At 39.2% G+C, this 23,507-nt stretch overlaps 1 protein-coding gene across 2 annotated transcripts in view; it reads right to left on the bottom strand.

Annotated features, from left to right (window-relative positions):
• Positions 1-23,507, bottom strand: part of samd12 (sterile alpha motif domain containing 12) — a 146,815-nt gene that overhangs the window by 117,577 nt on the left and 5,731 nt on the right. For both annotated transcript variants that reach the window (XM_074687453.1, XM_074687452.1), the window contains exon 2: positions 834-1,042. In XM_074687453.1, the coding sequence (XP_074543554.1) occupies positions 834-1,042 (209 nt within the window). The remainder of the gene's footprint in view (positions 1-833; positions 1,043-23,507) is intronic.

The raw sequence follows: 23,507 nt of genomic DNA, 5'->3' as shown, positions 1-23,507 counted from the left end.
CTTCTTGTTTATTCTCTGTTAAGTTTTTTTTTTTTTGTTGTTCTGAAAGCAGATATCTGAAACATGGGCGATTAGTTTATAGACGAGAAGTGGGTGGCTTTTTTTTTTTTTTTCTCACACAAGCAGGCCTACTCGATTTTTGACACATTACAGGACATTTTTCCACACAGACTGTGTTTCAGCCATATGTAATATCAGTACCTATTCATTTAGTAAGATGTTATAGTCTTCAAGATCAATGAAACAACCACAGGTGCTCAGTGTGAATTTCAATTATAAGTGTGATTACTATTGAACCATAATGAAGTGCCTAAAGCCAGTCTAGCTCTTCTGTTTTGATGATATTAGAGCAGTATTTTGATTTAAAAGCTAGCATGCTAATCAAAAAAATGCTAACATTGATTTAAACAATGAAAAGAAATAATTTGCCTTGTTACTTTTAGGGGTAATGATGTTAACCACCTGTTGTGAAAAGTCAGGCCTTACAGAAACATTTCCTGTGATTGCCAGCAGGGGGCAACTGTTTGAGAAAAGAACATAGATAAATAGAGGACTTTAAACTTTTTTGCGTCTTTAACCTGGTAAACATACTTTCTAACAGGTTTATGATCTAAATTAGTGGTTTCATGTCTTCCTCTGAACAGCATAATGAATGTTTTGTAAGTTATGATTTTATTTTCAGTAAAAAGACAGGACTAAGATTCAGGGCATGGTTACCACAGTCATTTTAATACAGTTTAGGTTAAAAGGATTGTCAGATTCTTAATACCTTCATCGGTGCTGTTGTCCAGTTTACTTTATTTCTTAGTCTGATAAAAGGATCTTTTTCTTACCCGTGACAGCTCAGACTCTGAGACAGAGCGGTGTGGAGGTGACCGGCGCTGGTACATCGGGGGGCTGATGTCCTGGTAGGTTGGGCTGTCATCATCCAGCAGGACAGCCCCCGCGTCAACTGACTCCTCCTCCTCCTCCAGCTGTGACGTCAGGTCCTCCGGGCACAGCTGGTGGTCGATGCCATTTTGGCTCAGGTTGCAGTGAACAGCTGGGTGGACAAAAAGGCAAAATACATGGTTAGACAGGAAATGGGAATTACCTTAAATGTAACAACCATTTCTAATCTTTCTCTCTTTATTTTTACTTTTAATGTAAAAACAGCTCTTAACCGTGAAAGCGGTGGTAGTGATGTGATGATTACTATCAACACATGCATTCAAAAGACTTTCTTTTTGATTTTAATCGCTACTGTTTAAGACATGGATCTCAAACTTGTACCATGGAGGGCCAAGAGGCTGCAGGTTTTCTTTCCAACCAAAAACTCCACCAGCTGATTTCACTGATTACCTCACCTTCAAGCAGAGAGCAGGGACTTATCAGTGAAATCAGCTGGTGGAGTTTTTGGTTTGAAAGATAACATGCAGCCTCTTGGCCCTCCATGGCACAAGTATGAGATCCCTGGTTTGAGAAAATGCAATGTGGAATCATCCAGACTCTTCCTGAACAAAGTGCTATACCAAGCATGTGTCCACTAGATGGCAGTGTTTAGATATTTTTGGGCCACCACTGAAGCACAGTAACATTTCCGACACACAATACCCGTATTATATAGTCTTAAATATAGTTTTATGCTCTTGTACATAATATATATCACACTATTAAAATTAAATTGTCAGATTGTGCCAGCAAATTATGATAGAGATACAAACTGGCAGCTGATTGGTCAACTGCCTCCAATATGACTAGTAGATTTTGTTAGCAAAAACTTTTGACAGAGAAAATTGATAGCATTTTTTTGCCATGTGACTCATAAAAACTGTTAATGTGACCAATCTGGCTTAGGCAAAAGTAATACTGACAAACACAGCACTGTGTTTAGTTTTCCCCCCCCCCCCACTGCAGTCCAAGACGTGTTAAGAATTCTGCCAATTTCAATTACAAGTGAGACAAAATGTCCAGCATCATCACATCAACAAATGAAGTACATTTTGTGCATTTTTCATTTTTTAGCATTTCAAATGTACTAGAAACCCAGAATGAGCTTGCAGTTTTGGGGAAGGAAGCTGTTTACCCCGACATCAAACATGCACAACTACCAAATGCAGACAACACAAATACAAATTAAGCACAGTGCGCTTACTTAAATTTTGCGAATGTTTGAATTCTATAATTGGGTTTGTGACCTTGGGATATTGCAACCCAAGATTAATAGCTGCGCACAACAACAGCGGGTTTCAATCACAGCCAGAGTGAAGCATCTGTTCAACGAAGCAACTGCTGGTGTTTTCAGTACAATTCTGCCATACTAGGAAAGAATAAAACTAATGAGAGAGAGTGACATTTAACAGCTTTAGGCTCATTTAAAACTCTGACATGACGCAAAAAACTGGCAGTCACGTCCAGAGCGCAGGCAGGTGACTTGAATATCAAGTTAGACCTTAAATGCGTGTAATCAATTCCAATTGAAGTGCGGCTATTATGTTTCAGCTGAGACCGTCTGCAGCCTTCAGCAGATGAAGGACAAAAGTCTCATATCAGCAAAAGGCTCTAAATCCTTCTTATAAAGATGTGTATGGTACTACCTCCCTAATTCCACAGCCAAGTGAATATATTCAGTTTGTTTTTCAAGGGAAGTGTCGGGCTAAGGCACTATTTTAGTCTCATCAGGCAGTGATGCGGCACAGAAGCGACAGCCAGCAGTGAGTTGTGAGGTGTCACTGAAATAGGCCATTTGTCATCATGCAATCTGCCGACTTGTTCTGGAAACACATGGATCATGTGTGGTGAATGGGAGCAAAAGTCTCTTTTCATCACACCTGAGACGGCTTTGGCATCTGCTGCAGCTGCAGCTTAAAAGGTCAAACAAAGCTTTGCGTAATGGTCGAAAGAGAGTGAGAAAGAACTTGACAACAGAGGAGGAGGTCTGCAGGAAAACATACTTGGCATAAGACACGCTGACAGATGTTAATGACCTCTGAAAAACACTTAAAAGTGAGGTGAAATACGTGAGAGGTGGAATTGTTCCCTAATAGTGCCTCAAATGTTGTTGAAAACCAGCAAGTTTCTAAAGAGCTAAACCAATAGTGTAATTTTTTGGGTGCAAAATTTTACTAGTTTCTTCCTGTTGCTCGAAAACAGAAGAGCCTCAACAAAACAATGTGAATCATGCTTGTCATCAGCTAATTTCAAGCAAATCAACAAGGGAACCTAACAAACAAGTGCATAAAGGTGTCAAAGAATCCATAGTTAGCTTAAGCTAGCAAAGAATGTTAGCACTAAGTGTTTCTGAATCACAAGCTATTGTAACCTGTTTTTTTTTTTTTGTTTCAACCATAAAATATTAAAAAAGGGGGAGTTCAGTTTAAGAAGTTAATAAAAAGTGAGAAACTGTGTGTTGCTAGCAAACAGTTACAGCAAGAGAAATGTTAGCATTCCCTGTTTGCCCATCTCATATTTCTAGTGTGCTTTGGTATTCTAAGTTATAACTAGCATACCAAGCATGACAAACTAACTACCAAGATATAACTAGCACATCTACAAAACCTAACTTTAAAAATAAAATTAAAAAAAAAACCAATACCTAGCAAATTCCTGTGTTGCTCTCAACTAATGGTTTGTCAAAGCTAGCACAATGTTAGCATTCCACATACATTTTATTCCAGATTTGGTATTAAAAATTTAACCTTAAATTTACCCTAAATTAAAAAGTTGCATCAAAAACATTTGTGATTAAGCCACTGACGTAGTATGTAGCTAACATGCTACCTTTCTTTGAGATCTGGACTCCTTAAGCACATTATGCAATGAGCAGTAGCATTGCAACAATACATGACGTTGAAATACAGCTGTTGAGCTGTCACCTTCAATCACACTGCTACTGGAGTCTAGGAACTGGTATCACAACTTCTTTATAGACACATGTTTGGCACATAAAGCCTCACATATTTTTGATAAATAAATATTTGTTTGTCTCAGATTCCCCTGATGGACAAATTGGTGCTGGGTGTGACTAAAAGATGTCATCTGCCAAACCAGATTTTGGATTCATCGCTGGCAGGCCAAGCAAGCCCAGGAAAGCAGCCAATTGTGTGAGGCTTATGTCACCGAGCAATTACAACAACTCTGATACAGTTCAGGGTGATCGCAAGAAGACAATGAGAGCGTCTGAGCTGTCACTCAGAGTGACAGAATCAGGAGTGAAAGTTACTGTAGGTGGTCTGGTTTGATGACACGCTGTATCTTTTCAGAACACTAGTAGGAGAAAAACAACACTTACAGCCAACGACTTCCCTCGAGCCCTTCTCCTGCTCCTGCTCTGAAGTGTACTGAAACTGCTGGGCTGACTTTTAAAATCATTTTTTCATGCTGTAACTGTCAGAGATGACTCCTAAAATTATTAAACTTCACTATTTAGAGATCTAAAAAAAGAAGAAAATATGTCTGAATCATTTTAAATTGGACTGAACAATTAATCAAATTGAAACAGACACCGCTGTGTAAAAGAATGCAATTTTCAAATTGCAAAGGCTGCAATTAAAAAAAAAAAGGGTTGATGTACACAGACCTGAAGGGAAGAAAGGACCTGGTACTCGTTCTTCCTTTAAACCAGCAAAAGTCAATAGCAATAGATTTGTATCAATTCATGCATCAATTCAACTCATTACATCGTAACATGTAGACCTGGTCTACAGGAAAGAATTGTTTATATGTTGACAGTATCCTTTGTCATATTTGTCAAACTATAGAATGGTTTATTGCCTGTGTTTAATGAATATTGTAGAGGATACCCCCCCCCAAAAATAAATAAATAAATAAATAAATAAATAAATAAATAAATAAATAAATAAATAAATAAAATAAAATAAAATAAAATAAAAATAAATAAATAAATAAATAAAATTGCATGGTAAATCGCAATATTGGTCCAAAAATGGCAATTAGATTTTTTTCCAAAATTGTTCAGCCCTACTCTAAAGCTCCAGGGAGGAGCTTTAAGTTTATGTTGATGAAAAAGTGGTTCCTCACATCTCTTTTTTGATCAAGTCCAGTAAATGTGAAATCTACACTGCTTTAATATAACTTTAAAAAAAAATAAAGCAGAAAAGATTATATTAAAAACTACTTTGCTTTGAAGACTTGAAGCCTATTGTAGAGTGATTGCCATATGTGAAATGCTGACTCAGTCTAACTTTTGAATAACCCAGTATGAGATAAAAATGTGGAGTTGAAACAGGCTTTTAGCCCCTTCGCTAACAGCTACAGTGTGCCTGCATGTCAGTCCAAGACTATAAACATGTGAAACTCCTAAGTTTGAAAACTTCAAACCTAACAAGTTTTAAAGAAATTCAGCCCAGTAAAGTGTAAAAAGACTTTAAACACAGTAATTTTGCTGTCGAGATTGGCTTTTTGAATGGGTGTGTATGTGGTTTCTGGTACTTCTATAGCCATCCTCTAGTGGATGCTCAATGAACTGCAGTTATTAAAGTGTGTGCATTAGCTTCATCATTCTATACCTTAAGTTGCAACTTGGTCTGACACTAAAAACACTTCTTTTAATAGTATCAAATCTGTATGTTTATTGTTTTGTATGTTTTGAAAAGACAACTTTTTTTTTTTTTTTTTTTACTTACGTTTGAGTTGTAATCAGATCACAGGAGCCTGAATGAGGTAGCAAAATCCTGACGTGATTTATTCTCATATCAAAAAAAGTGTTTTCAAACCAAGCACTGGAATTTTTCTCCCAGATAAAGAAAAGAGATAAAAGAGATAATAAATAATCAAAGATTCAGTGGTTTTCAGTTGAAAGTTGTTAAAATGAAAGGCATCATTTCATTGAGCCACACATTAGCTGCCCATAAGATGCTCACAGCTCCATCCTCAAGTGCAATACCTCTCTCTGAACTCCTGAGTCAGTTTCATTTGAATTCTGTTTGAGCCTGAAAGAAGAAAATGTCCACCAATAATTCACGAAAAATCAGAAATGGAATAAAAGAATGAATTCTGTATCGTAAAACTTTAATTCTTCATACCTAATTTATCCTCTCTCTTGGGTCAGGTTAGGAGAGAAACTGCTGCACTGAAAGATGGAAAGTCGTGCTGCTGCAATAGAATAGCTCCATTTTGACCCCCTACAAGTATAAAATGCCTCCTCAGCACTGATGCAGTCTAATAAAGGAACCGCATAACACTTAAAAAACAAGAATTTCAGTCAGAAAGAACTATTTCGCTGCAAAGGCAGCACATTTATTTGGGTAAATGTGCTGCCTTTTGCTGAAAATACTTCTGCACTTCCACTCAAGTGCAGGATTTAGCATGTAATCGAGTGTCTAACAGGCTCTTTTACTTAAATAAAAGATGTGAATACTCCTATCGCTCCTGTACAAAACGTTCTTACTGATGCACTTTCCTCTGAGGGATGTAGAGAGCATTAAAAATGAAAGGGGAAGTTTGTTTTCTGGGGTGGAGAAAGAAGTTAGCAGAATTAGATCAAGCTGATTTTAATGCATTTAATAGTGGATGGACGGATCAGAGCACAGTATTAATGGACATCACAAACATGGCACAGCTACAGAGCAGCCCTGATTTGATCTCCAGTGACAGAGATACTGAGATACCAGATTTAAGCACAAACAGAATATACATGAGTAGGCTGTGTTTAAAACAAAGCTGACTTGAGATGCATGGCACGAAGCTTCACTCCCTCTCACTGCCTCTTTATTTCTCCCTTCTCTCCTCCTAGCTCCCCCCTTCTCCTCCTCTTCCCTGCCCTGACTCAATTCACGTCTGCTGTGCAACAACCACTGGATGAGCAATAAATAATACATCCCCTGCTAAAAGCATCTAAACAATGGTACAAGCAGGCTTAAGGGATAAGAGGAAAGATGTGTGACAAGATGATAAGAGGGGTTAGGAAAGTGGAGGAGCAGAACACACAGGAAGGACTGTTTCCATCCTTCAAAAAGAGGGCTAGGAGATACAGAAGTGCTCTTTTTTATGGCAACAGTTACTATAAATAGCAGCATTACATTCTACCCTCTCTCATCTCTGACATGCGCCGTGAGAGGGAGGAGAGAGGGATGAGGGAGGACGTCCGCCTCCTCTCTCCTTCTCTCAGTTTTTTCTCTCAATGAGCTCCAGTGAAACAGGAGGAGAGAGTGAGGGGAGAAAAAAATGAATGGGGCACCATTGAAATGACAGAGGAGAGCGCCATGCCTGCCTGCACAGCCAAATGCTGTTCTACTAGAGGCAGAGATAAATGAAGAATGGGAATATGCTTACATAACTCTCTTAATGACTGTACATGGTTTTGAACATGGAGCCATTACCAACTAGGCAAATTAAAAAATTACCAGCTGATGAGAACATTGTGTTCAGTACATCCGTGTGTGCAGGAGCATGTGATACAAAGACTGTCTTTCTGTATAGTGCATAATCCTACTCTTTCAAAGACTGGCTCCTGGACCACATAGAATGCATAATACCTGAGACAGAAAGGTGGTGAAAAACCCTGAGCAACTGCAAAAGATCTGCAGCAATAGACACCACAGTTCCTGTTTGCACAGTAAGATGCACTCTGAAACCTGAATGTGTCCATGGCCAAATTCTAACATGCACACGCTTACTGATCCACAAGCACAAGAAAAGTCGGCTCCATTGTGCTGTATCCCATAAAAATAAGTCAGAGAAGTTTTTTAATTTTGCCCAGTGGAAAATGAGGCACATGTTGAAAAGAACGACATGCATACAATGAAGCATGGTGGTGCCCCTGTAGTGCTCTGGGGCTGTTTTGCTTCTTCAAGCACTTGACACCTTAAACATGTTAAGTACAAGATGGATTGAATTTAGTGCCAGGAAATCTTTAATCTGACACATTAGACGAACAGTTTCATATTTCCGCCACAGAAATATTCCACTAGTCCATCTGGGTAGCAGCTCTTCGGATTTGTTTGCAGAGGAGGGACCCTCAAGAAAATCAGCAGCTGGTGATTGGACGACCGTTCTGATTGACACACTCACCACAGACCAATCCACATCAAGCCACGGTATGATGTAGCTGAGGAACAATAGACAAACAACTACAGGAACACGAGAAACAGCTGTGATAATGGCATTAGACGACTGCTGCTGTTTTTGTTAAGTTAACTTAAGAATCAAAGGCAAGTACAAAAGTCTGCTGATGACATGTCTGCTCGTCACTTCCGCTGCTCCCACTTCTCTTCCCTGATTGGGCCGGTCAGAATTTAGCAGTGTGAATGGTCAATGGTCGATGGAGCCCGGCAAGATGGATCTGCAGGATTTCAGAAACTGAATCAGGCAGGTCCATCTGCTCTGCAAGGTTAGGAAATCTTAGGAAACATTGTAATAACATCTGTAAGGAATTTTACGCAGTTGTCATGTTACTAAAAAACACTTCTGGACAGAAAAAAACGAGACGACGTGTGTTTATGGTTTAACAACAGTAGAAACTGTGTGTCGCCTCCGTCCTTTAACAAACAGAAGAAAGAAAGTGAAAACATTACAGCGTCTCATTCAGTCAAAGAAAATTACATCATCACACACAACTGACGCATGTCAACTAAGACACCAGATTAAAGTTAACTTATATCTTATACTTATTTCTTATATCTATTTTCACATCAATTTAGCTTAAACAAATGTGAATCAAATGCAAACTATAAGCACAACTACCACATACCACTTGACAAATGGTAAATAGAAAATTGTAGTAACAAGGAAACTGAAGCTTGAGTGTTGTTGGACCCTCTGTCAGGAAAATGTTCAAATTTTTACCTCAAAGTCCACCAAGATTCAGTCTCAGAGGAAGTCAAACCAAGTTTTTATTTGACTGTTTATTTCAAACACTTGGAAGTTTGTAAATTTTACTAATAAACTTCATTTTCAAGGGATTAATAGTTACGAATGCAACTGAATGGATTAAATCTGTGATGCAAACTCAACAGTACTTTAATTAGCCTTCACATAAACGGTGAAGCTGAAAATTGTACTCGCCATGATTTTGATTGGGTTAAAGACAAATTGGACACATAAGCGTAACATGAGCAAAATTCGCCTGAGACATCCAGGAAATGTTTTATCCATGGTTTTATAATAAAAATGAAGCCTGAATTGGTTGCAAAAGGAGAAAAAACAATCTCACATTGGGTAACAACATTTTTTATTTCAACTTTCTTGATTTAAGAATGTTGTCTTAATTCACTCCAGGTGTCTTTTATTTCTTTCAGTATCTTGAAACAGGGCATTTTCCTGAACTTGTCATGTGAATGTGGTTCATGTTAAGTCTAAAAAGATCATTTTTATGATAAACGAGACAAACACTTGCTTAGCTTTCAGTTGTTGCAGTGTGATTCTATCCTTTGAGACATGAGGGGATGAACTTTTAATGCAATAGTATCTTGGCTGACATATTATCCTATTTTCCCACAAATTTACACCCATGGCCAAGACCCAGTCAGTGCATGGTTCAAGTTAAGCTAATGTGTGAAGCTAAGCACTGTTTTCTCTCTGCTAACTCTGCAGGGCCAGAGTTTCACAGGCCGAGCTGGTTCAAAGTGAAACCAGCAGTGGGTCCATAATCAAAAGTGAAGTTTGCTCTGTGTGGGCGCTCAGGCTTGTAGTGATCTCTTTCTCTTTGGCTGACTCTCAAAGTGGAGCAGAATGAATTGTTTGTGAACAGAATCAACTGTATGACCCAGAAACAAAGCCTGAGGACAGAGGCGGGGGTAAGCTGGGCCAGATGACTAGGGAGATTAGAGCAACTCCGCACACAGCTACGAGACCTCTGCTCTTTTTTTTCTCTCCTTTTTACATTTAGCTTCCAGGGAGTTTAGCAGAATGGAGCTAATCACAATCCACTAATAGGCGTGTACACAAGACAGGAAGGACGTGGGTGCATTCATTTTCCAAAAAAGCCAAACCAAGCGTGCCAAAAGACGCTCTCAGGAATTTGAAGAGGTGGTCTGGCACCGAGACTGGGAGGATCTCAGCAAAAATGACATTTCAGTCATGCACGCAGCTGCTTCTCTTTTTATATGCTAACAGTGGCTCCGAGCCAAATCACAAATCAGTCCCAACACTGAAAATAACCAAACAGCACACATATTTCTCACAGAGCTGGTCAGCTTCCTCCATCTGTCTCCCCTCTCCACTCAGGTCAGAGCATTTGTTACGCTTCTGCACGCGTCCACGATTATTCACAGAACGCTGCACACAAAAAAACTGCAAGAAAAATTATCTGCGTGCTACATGCATCCCTGAGAAAGTCACCAATCAGTCCAAATCTATGGGGGTGTTGATTGAGTCGTTCCACTGCACCCCAAATTAGACAATGTGACAGGAGTGTGTGAAAGTGTGAGGAGGAGTGTGTCTGGTCAACTGTCTACCCTGAGGACCCTGGAGAGGCTGTCTCCATCAGCAGGACACAGAGGACACAGTCAGATCACTGTTAAACGCTTACAAAAGTACTAATTAGAATATCTTTGAAGGGCAGAAAGAGACAGAGCGCGGAGAAGAGCCTGTGGTAGAAGACTTTTTGGACAGGAGCCCGTAGGAAGAGCTCGCTGCTCAGTCAGATTAAATTCAAGAGGAAGAGGTGATGTGGAGAGACAATCTTTTCCTTCCTCTTTCCTTTTTTGAGCTCAGAATTAAAGTTGCCTAAGGCAGACTCAACTACTTTTCTATTAGAGGAGATGCAATCAAAGCTTGACTGGGTTTTTCACCTCAATATGGTTCTCACAATGTTTCAGCTGTGAGCAGATATTTGTGAACAAAACTGTGAGCCACAAGTGAGAAATGCTGGCACCAAATAGCTGCTAAGATTTGTAATCTTGTTTTGATTGTTTGCTAAAAAAAAATCACTTCAAATATGAATGAAAATTGCTCAAGATTAAACAAGAAAGTGGAAAAAGGTCATTTATACTTCCTTATGGGTAGGGCTGCAACGACGAACCAATAAAACCGATAAAAACCAATTTGTAGAAGTGTCGGCAAAGTTTTCCATAATTGATTCACTGTGCTGTGCCATTACTGTATTTGTTTGCTTTCAGTTTATTTGTCTTCTTCCTTTTCGTTGGATTATTTAGCGATTGGAAACTAGCTGAAGGTGCATTACTGCCACCTACTTGTCTGGAGTGTAGATTACCTGGGCTGTGGGGCTGTATACATCACATGTAAACAGAGAGAAAAGAGTAAACACGTGAGTAATGGCAGGGCCGGAGAAGCAGTTTGCCCCAAAAATTCCAAAGTTTGGGAGTATTTCACGCTGACTAAAAGCACACAGCGTGTTAATTGCAACATTCGCAAAAATGACCTCGCATGGCACGTCAGTACAACTGCAATGAGCCAGCACCTTAAACGCAAACATGTTGGGCTCATCAATGATGAGCCGGCGAGCTCAACAGCGAGGCGAGTAGCTTCAAAATCCCACATACACTCCTTTTATATGTTGTGAAATGCATGGTATGTCTTTAAGGACACGTTTAGTCCTTTTATTAAATTGTCACACTGTTTAAAAACCACGAGGCGTTCATTGAACCAACATTAGCATTAGCGTTAGCTGCTACAGATAGTGGTAGGGCAGAGGTGGTGAACTGTTTGACCTGCAGGTGAAAAGATTGAGGACACATTTTTATTTATTTGCTTATTTGGCCCACTAAGTTCTTTATCTGATGACCTAACAATATATTTTCTATTATTTTGCCCATACTGTTGATTCTTTGAGTGACAATACATTCATGTCATTTGTTATAAATTTAGCATCTCGCCAGCTTAAACTATGTTCATTATGTTGTTCCTTTGACTATATCTTTAAGCAAACAAAAGTCATCAACTAAAACAACAACACATGTTTGGTTTTGTAAATTTTAATGACTAAAATAATTGTTAGTTGCAGCCTTACTTAGGGGTAATACCAATTAAATGTGAACGATGTGTTTATGTGTACTGAAAACCAACGAACTTATCGACCCTTGCTCAAAAGTGAAAAGATAAGGCTGTGGTTGCAGCATGAAAATAGTAGCTGTTTGTCGAAATCATAAGCGTATGTGCATGAAACAAAAAACTTTAGTTGTCAGTGAGTCAGACTGGCAGCAATTTTGATAAACTATCATGAGATCTAATTGCGATCTAATTGCTTCACTTTCAGATAACTGGGTCCAAATTTCACGGACTTCACAAGTTTAAAAAAAATCAAACCAATTTCTTTTAATGATCTTTAAGGGCACAGAAATAAAACTCTAGCATCACAACTAAAACATGATTTGCAGAGAATACCCAGAATTTTCTACTGTCTGGATTATTGTTCTCTATTTTCCCACCTCAAGCCACTATTTACCACTTTCTTCAATCGGCGTTTCAGCAGCTTTAGAGGAGAAATCATGAGTTAATTGCAACACTTAACAGCAGCTGGAGAGTTGCATTGAAGCTGAAAACAAAGCATAGAAGTAAACAACTTAATATTCTATCCTGATTCAGAGGGAACAGCTGTGGAGAATAAGTGCTCCCTGCTTTGTTACAACTTCTTTCAGACATACATGCAATGTCTTTGCCTTACTCAAGAGCTAATCTGAAGTGTCAGATGGAGGGTGTTGCTGCTTTAAGAGGAAAGAGAGCGCACAGTTATGTAAGCTAAGCAGGTATTCCACTTCAAGCTGCTCATGCTTTAAGAGTTTGTGTTTCAAAACGTGAAGTAAGTGGGGCACTGGCCTGTTACCCTGAAGGACCCGTGAGTCATTGGTAAAAGTGCAGTTTAAGGCATTTCCTGTGTGAGGCCGCTCTACAGTTGATCCCAGGAAACATGGGCCAGAAAACACTCAGCAACACTGTTCTCTAAAAGTGAAGTTATAATAAATGGTTTGCTGAACAAACAATCTGAAATGAGCTTAAAGTTCAACAACCCCAGGTAAAAAAAGGCTTATCATTGGAGCTTCAGATAATATCCACTGTTTGAGGTTGATATATTCAGACTGTTAGAGGCCTATCAGCGATTTATCTGTGTCAATATAAATGTGTTTTGATACAATGCAAATAGAATAAAACAAAACAAAATAAAACAACTATATATATATATATATATATATATATATATATATATATATATATATATATATATATATATATATATATATATATATATATATATGTAAAATAAAATCTAAAATTAAATTGATTTTTATATAGAACACACCTTAAAATAAAATCTAATAATTATAATAATAAAAAATATACCAAAAAATAATAAAATAATATAATAAAAATTATAAAATATAATAATAATAATAATAATAATAATAATAATAATAATAATAATAATAATAATAATAATAATAATAATAATAATAATAAATTACAACATCATAAAAGCAGAGAATAAGAAATTAGAAAAGATAAAAAGATAAAAGGGGGCAATAAGATAGTTTAAAAGAGAAGAGCAATTAAAAAAAAATTAAAAACATTTTAGATCAGGCAATCTAAAAAGCATCAGAATTGGCTAAAAGCTTTCCTAAAAAGAAATGTTTTTAGCCCCTTTTTAAAACAGTCAGTGGAATTTGTGGCTCTTTGGGTGTCATTGAGGGGTTCCAGAGACATGGGGCAGTGGCTGGTCATTCAATCTGCTTTTTTTTGTCACAAGAGATCATACTGAGAGGAAAACTGTGAACTGCAAAGATTTGGGGGGAAAGCTTAAATAAAATTTCTGAAATGGAACCAATGAGAAAGAAGATGGTTACTCAGGGCTTGGAGACGCTGCAGGTTTTAGATGGTGGTGAGTTGGATGCTCATGCTATGTCAGCAATAAATGTGTTGATAACCTTGTTAAAACTCGACCACTTATGGTGACAAAGAAGCAGTAATGTTAATGAAGCATTTCAAGCTGAGGCAAAATTTAGGTTTTTGTTTTATTTATTTATTTAAAAAACAGTCTCAGATAAGCCAAGGATTTCTCTTTTTTTAGCTAGGCTACAAGCTATGCTAATCTCAGTTTAGCTAACAGCTCTCTTATCGACTGTTTCTGCTAAAAAAGAGTTACAGAAATGTTTTTTCAACAGTAAAGCTACTTTTTTTTAATACTTAGAGTTTTATTTCCCAACACTCAGACCTAGCATTTTGCTAGCTTCACATCACTTTTACATCATCCTTAACCTGAGTTCTGCTCTTCTTTGCTAACTACAAACTTGCTATCTGCAGTTACTATTGGCAGCCATAACATATGTTGTTGCCGTTGAGTTTATTGTAAAGGAGGATAAATAATTCCTGTTGTAAGAAGTTGGTAAATTAAGTCATCTGACTGACAACTGTCTGATGTACTTGCTGCTATCTGACCACATTAGCTCACATTGGAGGCATTTTTAATACAGTTATACATAAGAAACTACTGAACACTATTCATTTACGTCTTAGGTTTTCTCCTATCTCTCTAACTGAGACAGTAATGTTTGGATATCAAATTTAAGTCATAGAACAAGTAACTTGGCCAGCAACACTCCCTATAAGGCTCTTAATCTACCCTGACATCCTATCAGAAGTTAACAGTGCTCAAACTTCACAGCCTGTCCTCTCCAACCCCAGGGCTACATCAGCTGTGATTGGTTAGTCCGGTGTCAAGCAGGCACAGATGGGCTCCGCTTTGAACATTTCTCAGCTGTGGGGAGAAAGGGAGGCTTAAAAAAGTACGAGAGATGAAGGGAGAGTGGATGAACAGAAAAAAAAGTTGTAGAAAAGGAAAGAAAGTCAGAATGAAAAAGGAAGACAAAATAAGTCAGAGAGGCAGAGCCAGGGAGAGGGAAAAAAGGGTGAAATGACCCACTTTAGGGCACAAACATGAGCTAAATATAACTGCTGTTCACTTTGGCTCGTAGTGAAGCATGCATCTCAGGCACAAACCTGTGAACGCTCCCTGCTTCAAAGGCAGACAGTAGAAAGGGATGACAAAAATAGCCTGTCTTAATTTGGAGCTGAGTAGTTTCTATTAATATTTGATAAGAGGCACCAACTTCCTCAATGTGGCGACCACTGGAGGAGCTAATGCAGCTGAACTGAACAGTTTGGGATTTCACTGGATCCACGCAGTGAGACAGTTTGTTTTTCAGTCTTTTAAGATCATGTAAAGTTGAATTACTCCATCACATTTTATCAAAAAAAATGTGCATTTGCATAAAAGTCATATGATTCATGTTACTCTAAGTTGCTAGAGTCCTCAAAGAGGGAGTATTGTGCTTTTTTCAGGCTTTACAATGTCTCCCTTTGAGATTACGCCTGATTTTAACCTACACTTAAATTATCAACGCCAATATTACAGCTTAAAGATTATTTTAAAATGCCACTTCTTATCTTGGGTTGAGCAGGACCTGATTGATTCACGGCACCTTTAGGTCTCTCAGACAACACCCATTGACAAAGTTTAGTAGTGAGAAAGGAGATCTGTGTTTTTCTCTGCTGAAAATGGTTTCTATAATTCATAACCTTAACCTTAAAGAAGACAAGATGAATCTAATCAGTAACTCTATAATTCATTTCGGAGTGATGGTGGACACAGGAGCCTAAATCCACACTTCCACCAAGCAGTCCAGTTTGGTTCAGTACGGTTTGGTACGATTGAGCCTGATCCCGTTTGTGTTTCCACAGCGAACTGTGCCCCCATGTGGTAGGTGGCACATAAGCCGAATGCCAAAAGCCGCATCTGTTAAATAATAGCTTGATGCCATAGCAGCGCGACACAGTGAATCCCACTAATAAATCCAATAAAGAAGAAACATGCGACACAGTAAACAAAGAACAACGATGGACATCCAGCATTTCATCCTCTTTGTGATTGGCATAAGGCTCTTTGTTACAAAGCACAATCAAGCTTTAAGAGGAGACTGTATGTGGCCAGGAGAAATACTGCCGCTGTCGCATGGTAAGTGACGATTCTTTCGACCAATCAACAGTCCACAGTGTTCTAGCACCACCTTCAGAGATCGGATCGGTTTAGTCTGGCACCCCTATGGAAGGGTGCCAAAAAGTGAGACCGCTCTTCTTCGTTATTTGGGGATCTGTCGCGGGATCAGTCAGTGGAAAATGCGTGCCGAACTGAACCACTTGGTGGAAACAGGGCTTAACTGTCAGACAGAAAAAGAACAGAGGAGCAGAAGAAAGCTAAGCGGGAGAGTGATAGCGCACAAGCTAAAGGCTAACACAGGGGCAAAGCTGTTTGTGATAATGTCCATTCCAACCTACGTGCAGCAGTTATTCTGCAGTGGTCAAACTTGAGAGTCTATCAATAAATGAAGAGTGAGGTTACGTTAGCCCTGCTTAGTAGATGACTGGCAGGACATAGCTAACCAGGATTCACTAACATTACACAGTACCAACACGTCTCACAGTACCAGGCTGCCAGGTGCGCTGAATAAAGACAGCTACTAAACTAGTTACAAACGGACTTTGACTTGGCTTTCAGCTCTACATCTCTTTGATTGGCCAGTCTTCTGGAGGCCTATTGTGACCAGAGCTAAGAGTGTTTGAGGCCCACCCCTCCAATGTATCATGAACCATATTTCAGCAAGTCTCGCAACAATCAACAGCAGTTACAAGTAGATTCAGGGATTTCTACAACACGTGAATATGTAGCGGTTAAAAAATCTCTCCATTGCTGGTGGTCAATAGGTCCCAGTTCATGCTTATAGATGAATTTCCAACATATGTTTGTGTAGCATGTTCAATAAGAGAGTAAAATAACAATTCACTTATAGTTTCAAAAATAGTTTCTTTTTCTCTTTCAAAAATCTGCACCAGTATAACTCCACCTTTTCATCCATATCATCCATTATGCTGCTTAAAGCCCCGCTGTCTCGTTCCTGCTCGACTGTGACCTTTTGCAGCTCTCTGTGGACCTTCTTGCCCTTTCTGTGCTGCCTCTGCTGACTACCTGTACATGACTGTTTAGCTCACTGATGCAGTAAACGCTGCTTTTCAGTAAACTTTCAGTGAATGAGTCATGCAGTTCAGGGCCTTCAGAGTCCTTTTAAATAACTCAGTATCTCAGTGTTAGGATGACTTGAAGATTCTCAGTCAGCTATAATATGAAGAAACATTGATACACTTACACAGTCATAAACTATGAGTCAAAATTATCTTTGTGGATAAAGCTGGATTTACATTATTGTTAAATGCTGGAACTTACTACTACAGGAAAGGCACAAGAGACCTTTTTTTTTCTTTTACCACCAAAATAAATGGACCGCTGGTGCCAACAGTGAATGTTGATGCTTGGTTCATAACAAAAATGTAACAGGGTACCCAACCACAGCAATGACAGGAGCTTTAACAGGAGCTTTGATGTTTGCAGCCTTAACACAGATTTCATCAGGGCTGCTCTGAGCACATAAAACCTCTTTATATTGTTTTCCAAATAAGAGGCTTTGTTATCAGGAGCCTCACAGTTAGACTAATTGAAGACTTCCAGTCCACAATGAACAGCTCTAAACTGCTTTTATTACATGCCGTCTCGCTTAAACACTTCCTGAAGTAAGTCTATTGGAAAATCATCTTCCTGAGAGGCTTTGTTTCACTCCTTTACAAATGCTAAACCAGCATACATTTTCAACATTTCCTCAAGGGAGTAATATAAAAAAGAACAAGGCAGATAAATTGCAGGCTAAAAATAGACCTTGGTTGTTTTGCACCTGAAAAGATATCATAAAAACTCGGCTCAGCCGCCCTGCTTCACCATGCCTCATAATGACCGTCTCCACCCGACACTGACTGCCTCCATCTGTGCCCACTCAGTGACACACAACCTGCCTCAGATCTGCAGCTTCAATCAGTCAGCAGAACAGAGCCCAGAGAGCTCCATGGTCATCAGGGAGCTGGAGCTGACACACTGCCAAGTTCCTGCACACAACAGGGTGCCAAATGCTGCAGAATATTCACAAAAAGCACAAAGGTCGTTGTTAGCAAGAAAATGAGAGCTGCACAAGAGGTGGGAAGTGGTGTACTATGCAGAAGCGGTCGATAGATGACGGGAACATTCAGCTGAATTTATCTCATCCTTTCAGTTTTATCTGCCTGATACTCGTACTTTTGAGGAAGGTTGATGAAGCAACTGTGTACCACCTTGTTTGATGACACAAGCAAGGACCCTGTCAACTGTATTAATGTTGCAGTGCTTTAAAAAAGTCTGAAATAGAGGTCAGGTACGGCAGGTTATTTGCATAAAACAAAGACAACCTAAATCTGCACCTCTCACACCATAAAGCCTTCATTCAATGGCATATTCATCTCATCCTTTCACTGTTAGCACTCAGTTTATGGTTCAAGTGGATTGAGATGTTGCATTTGCATCCTGAGGCTACAGGTGACACTTTCATACAGTCAGAGCAGGTGTTACATGAATATTGAAACAAATATAATTCCCAACACCTCCTCCATTGGGCTGTGGTTATGTAAGATCCCAGTTATACCAATCGAGAATGAAGTTCTGCAGTGAGTCCCAAGAAGATGAATAAGTAAAAATAACCTCAAACAAATTTATTTCATTTAGGTGCATTTACCTAACTGAATGATTGCATATTGTCTCCCTTGCTAGTTGGCCAGAATTAATAAACTAGTTATTAATTAAAGTAAGAAATGTTGGTCATACATTGTATCTAAGCAATATTACAGCCATCCTTTACAAGCCAAGGCTGTAGCTACAGCTAACAGTAACTGCTCCAATCCCACAAAGCTCTACTACCATAATGTAAACAGGCACATATGACAGCTAGCACCTCATAGTGTGGCAAGTTTTGTAGTATTTAATTCTAGAAAAGTGAGATAATTCTGTAGATCAGCTGTGTCACACTGCCTTATAACCACTCAATAGTAGATATGCGAACACACATGTTGATATTAACACTCAAGGAGGACCAATGCCTGGTGGTGCTAGCGATGTTAATGCTAGCGTCAATAAACATATTGCTTGTTGACTGACTTGTGCTAAATTTTGAGTTTTTTCTCACGTTTGGACATAATCAGAAGTTGACTCTCTGTGTTAACAAAAAGGAAAATAGTTATTTTAGCGTATGCCCCAAACAGCTGCCCCAACCACCACGTCAAACAGTGGAGGAAAATTAGAAGTATGAAAGTTTGATATTTGTGAGGAAGGCAACAGAATTATACACCAATCTCACATCACTGTGCTAATTAGTAAGCTAATGCTAGCAGTTTGTTTGCTTTGAAACAGGAACCTGGAGAAACAGCTAGCATATTAGAAAAGAAGAACGTGGACGTTTAAACACCCTGACAACTCAATTCTACATTCTGAGCTATGCTAGGCTAATTAGCAACTGGCTGCTTCATTACCAGCTCACAGGTATGAATGTTGTATGATCTTATCATGATCTGATGATAATGGTAAAAAACTACAATTCCACAAGTATCAACAGATTCCTTTTTGATGAATCACTTCCAAGCTAGCACAGCTGTTCAAATGTTTGAACATGTTTGATTTGAAGAACTCAAAGCGTTAGCTTGCTAACTGCTGTATAAGCTAGTTATTTAAGATAAAAAATGAAGCTTGCAGTTATATTGGCTTGTGGTTGGTTGATTGCTAGCGTTAGCTGCTATGACTCAGCAAAAAAAAAAAAGAAAAGAAAAGAAAAAAAGCTAAAAGGTTATCGATCTCTGGTTACCGGTTTGAAGTGAAAAAAAAAATCTATTCAGCCTCATTGAAAGCCTTTAGTTGTCTTGATTGGTTCATCTGGTAATTAAAAGTAAAAGAAATATTGAGTTGATAACACTAATAGTCAAAAGACATATACAGTGTTTTTAAATACTGCTGTATAAGCTTGTAATTTAAGATTCAAAGTGACAAGGACTGACACTTGCTTAACATTACATACACCATGGTCTTGATTTGTTGCCTCAGTTTATACTCCTCTGTCATTTCACTTGTGCTGGGCTGAAAGTGAGAGTCCACTCCCACATAATCTGTTTAAACTAAGTGAGTCTACGGCAGCTGCTTGAGAGCAAAGTGTCTGTTAGCTTTATCCAGCCGAGCGCCACAAATCCATCGGCTCTACCTTTCGTTTGGACTCTTTTCTCTCAGGCTGACAGTCAGACTTGATGATGCAAGCCAGGCCAAGTCAGCCAAAGATCTCAGGCCAGAGACAGATCCAATAGTTGTAATGAATAAACTCCTGACATTTGATAGCAAGGTTTTCACCTGGAATAAGGTAGAAAATGAAACTGCTGTAGTCTTTTGACTGAGTCTTCTATACTGGATGCTGACATCCCTGTGCTTGGTCTCCCACTTTTCTATTTTTATTTTCTGCTTAGCTCTCACTCCACTTTCCAGGCGGCAGCACTTTACCGATATACATCAAAGACAGCTATAGGTCCATCCAAGGGACGATTACACAACACCACTCTCCTTTGACAGTTGCCTCACCTCCCGCCATCTTAATCCCACATCCCGCTGAGTGAGATTGGAAAGAAGATGCTCCCTCACCTTTGTAACTCCTGATCATCTCGACAAAAGATGTAATCCTGTTCCACCTACTCACATAAACAAGCTTATTCTACTAATTCTATTCTCGGGCTGGATCCCAGGGAGGGATTTGAATGGAGGGTTTTCTGAATGGGTGCACAGGCAGGCCGAGTAGGGCAGGACACATCAAGGAGGCTTGACGCACGGTGGAAAAGAAAAGGGGAGTGAAATGAGCAGCCTCTGCCACGGGGGTAAACACTGCCGTGTTCGGATGTAGGGTCCAGTTCTTGGCAATATTCTGTCACATGTATGTGCACTTAGACAAAATCTAGTTCTTCATTTCTGTCCTGGGGTCCTGTACCCTTTTTATAGCTGGCCTAATATGTCATAAAAGTGGTGTTTCATTTCATTCAGAATGACAATAACTGTGAGCCGATGACCCAGTGGTATAGACACCATATATACACAACTGTCTTGTCGGATTTTCCAGGGATGACTTCTTGGTGGCTTGTCTCTCTGTCTCTATGGGATCAACTGTCCATCCAAAGCCCATTTTATTAATGAACTCTGAGCAATTTCAAGACAAACAGAGGTTTCCTGGGTAGAGCCTGAAGGATTGCGTGAATTTGTCATTATAGTGACTATTTTCAAGGTAGTATCCGGGACAGGTATTTCAACCAAAAACACTAACCAATAGTCATGACAAACCATTTGGCAACTATGTCAAATAGCGCCCCCTGAAGATATAAAAAGACAGCGATCTGTTGCATGACTGCAAATTTGTAGATATGCTAGTTAGCTAATTTTAATGACAACTGGCACTCATGCTTTCTTGTGCTATTTGGAGTCTTTTCATGTTATTACGTAATTTTTTTGTTACAGATTGGCAATCAGCTTTCAGATGCCCTGCATCTACTATCTGGAGTTTATATCACATTACAACCAGAGGCTTCTTAAAAAATTAGAAAAACACATTTAAAATATAAGTTTGGAATCATATCAACTATTCCATTGTTCCTTGAATGATTAATCAAATGTTCAACTGTCATGGCTCATCCGTAGTTTGTTGTAAAAGAATCACCCTGTCACTTGCTCACCCCACATGTTCTGGATTATTACTCTTTGAGTGCACACATCAGCTCAACTAGACTTCACATGGACTTTGGACTGTTGGTGGGTGTGGAAAAATCCTTGTACAGCCCAGATCAACTAGAGCTTTCAGTTTTTTCTGCTCTTACATGTGGTCTACCCAAGGGTAGTGAAGGCTCAACATCATAAGACACACTGTGATAAATTATAGCCCTATTAGTAAAGGTTTGCTGCGACAGGTGCCATCTGCATGGTGAAATACATCTGCCAGGCCGGGTTTGAAAGTTCATCAGACACAAAAGCAGCACAATACCTAATACGCCTTTGAAGCAACTCTGGAAAGTTATCACAGCAGGAATAATATGCACCCTCCTGTCCTGGCATTTTCAAAGTAAACAGAAGAATTACCATAATGCTACACTATTCATGCAGTCAGGTAATCTGCTTGCATTGCGTTCCCGCCGAGTGCTTTGACAGATGACTTTGGATTTTGCTGTGAAAGAAATTAAGCCGGGCTCAACTTTTCCTATGACCCCGCTGTGCAAATGAGGTGTTTCTCATTGAAATTGATGGAGCTACTTTTCTAACTCATTACTTTCATCCTGTGCTTTTGTTGGCACCCGTCAGAGCTGGTCAAATACTTCTGAAATCCCCTTTCCCAAAACCCCCAAGGAGTTTCTGTGGGAACATTTTAATGTCTGAAGACAATGTGTAAACCAGCCATAGCTGACCAATCTTATCCACAGACAAAACATCACTTTCTAACTTTCACCCATTTCACTTCTGACATTATGCTCAGTTACTACTGCTACTCAAATTGCTCTACACTGCCCCCTTAGGCCTGGAGTTTGTTACCTCACGATTTAGCAACCTTTTTTATTACTTTTTCAACCTCATTTTATTTTCTACCACAAACCAGTTCTCCTCTAGTGTCGCCTGACCTTTAGTCATGATGGTTAGGGCTAAATACAAGATCAGTCATAACTTCATTTCTTTGCTGTTATGAGGAAGCAGCAGTGAGACACATGTTGAAGCTGTGCTGAGGACTTGAGGCAGAATGATCTAAAGATTTGTCATCAGGAGACTTCACCAAGTGCACAAAAGACCACCGCTGTTTCTAATTAGAACTACTACTGTGAGATGAATCTGTTTGGTTTTTAATGTGTGATTTCTCAGCTTGAGCCCAGCTTAATTTGGCTAAATATTGTGGAAGTGGGTGTGGATTTAGTTTTGTTAGCCGGATGTACTGGGATGAGCCTTCCTGGCTAAGGTATTGGACAGTCATGGGCACCAACTCAGGAAGTATTCTTAATACCTTAAGTGTGACGCAGCCATGATCAATCTCTTTAGTTTCTCTGTTTCTGTTTCTGAATTTACACTCTTCCTTCTTTTGTTAATACTTGTTCATTCTTCTCCTGCTGTTTCTTAACACAGTTAGCAACCAGCTTTCAGACGCGCAATTACAACTATCTGTCTGGAACATCTTATGAAAACCAGGCACCTGATGAAAAATGGTAAAAGACAGTACTTATAAAATAAGTAAATATTCACAGTGTCTCCTCAGTTCTTTTTTATGAATTGATGACTATTCAAGTATCTGAAAATCATGACCCATCTCTACAATGTACAGTGGCTACAGTCCTTGTTACATTGGTTACTGGCTCAATCCCTGGTCCTGTTGCGGTTTTGTGCACATCCTACCCCTGTCTGATCAAATGCAGACATCAGTCACTTGAAAAAGAGGTAGATAAAAAAGCACACCACACACCAATACTGAAACCACTTGACTACTGCCTGAAGATAAAGTCTCTGGGAGCACGAGCAGACTTTTGGGAGCTTCCACTGTTGCGATCAACAATAACTGGCTACTGGTCAAGACTTCTTTTCCCATGTATCGCCCCTCTTTAGAGTCTGACTAGAAACTTTTGACATAGAAATAGATTTTGTTGAACAGTATCTTGAGCAG

Source organism: Halichoeres trimaculatus, unplaced genomic scaffold (assembly GCF_033239565.1).
Source record: "Halichoeres trimaculatus isolate MK-OKI-2021-1 unplaced genomic scaffold, fHalTri1.1 fHalTri1_scaffold_14, whole genome shotgun sequence".
Lineage (NCBI taxonomy): Eukaryota > Metazoa > Chordata > Actinopteri > Labriformes > Labridae > Halichoeres > Halichoeres trimaculatus.
Note: the sequence above shows the minus strand (reverse complement) of the source record. Positions and strands in the feature narration are given on the sequence as shown.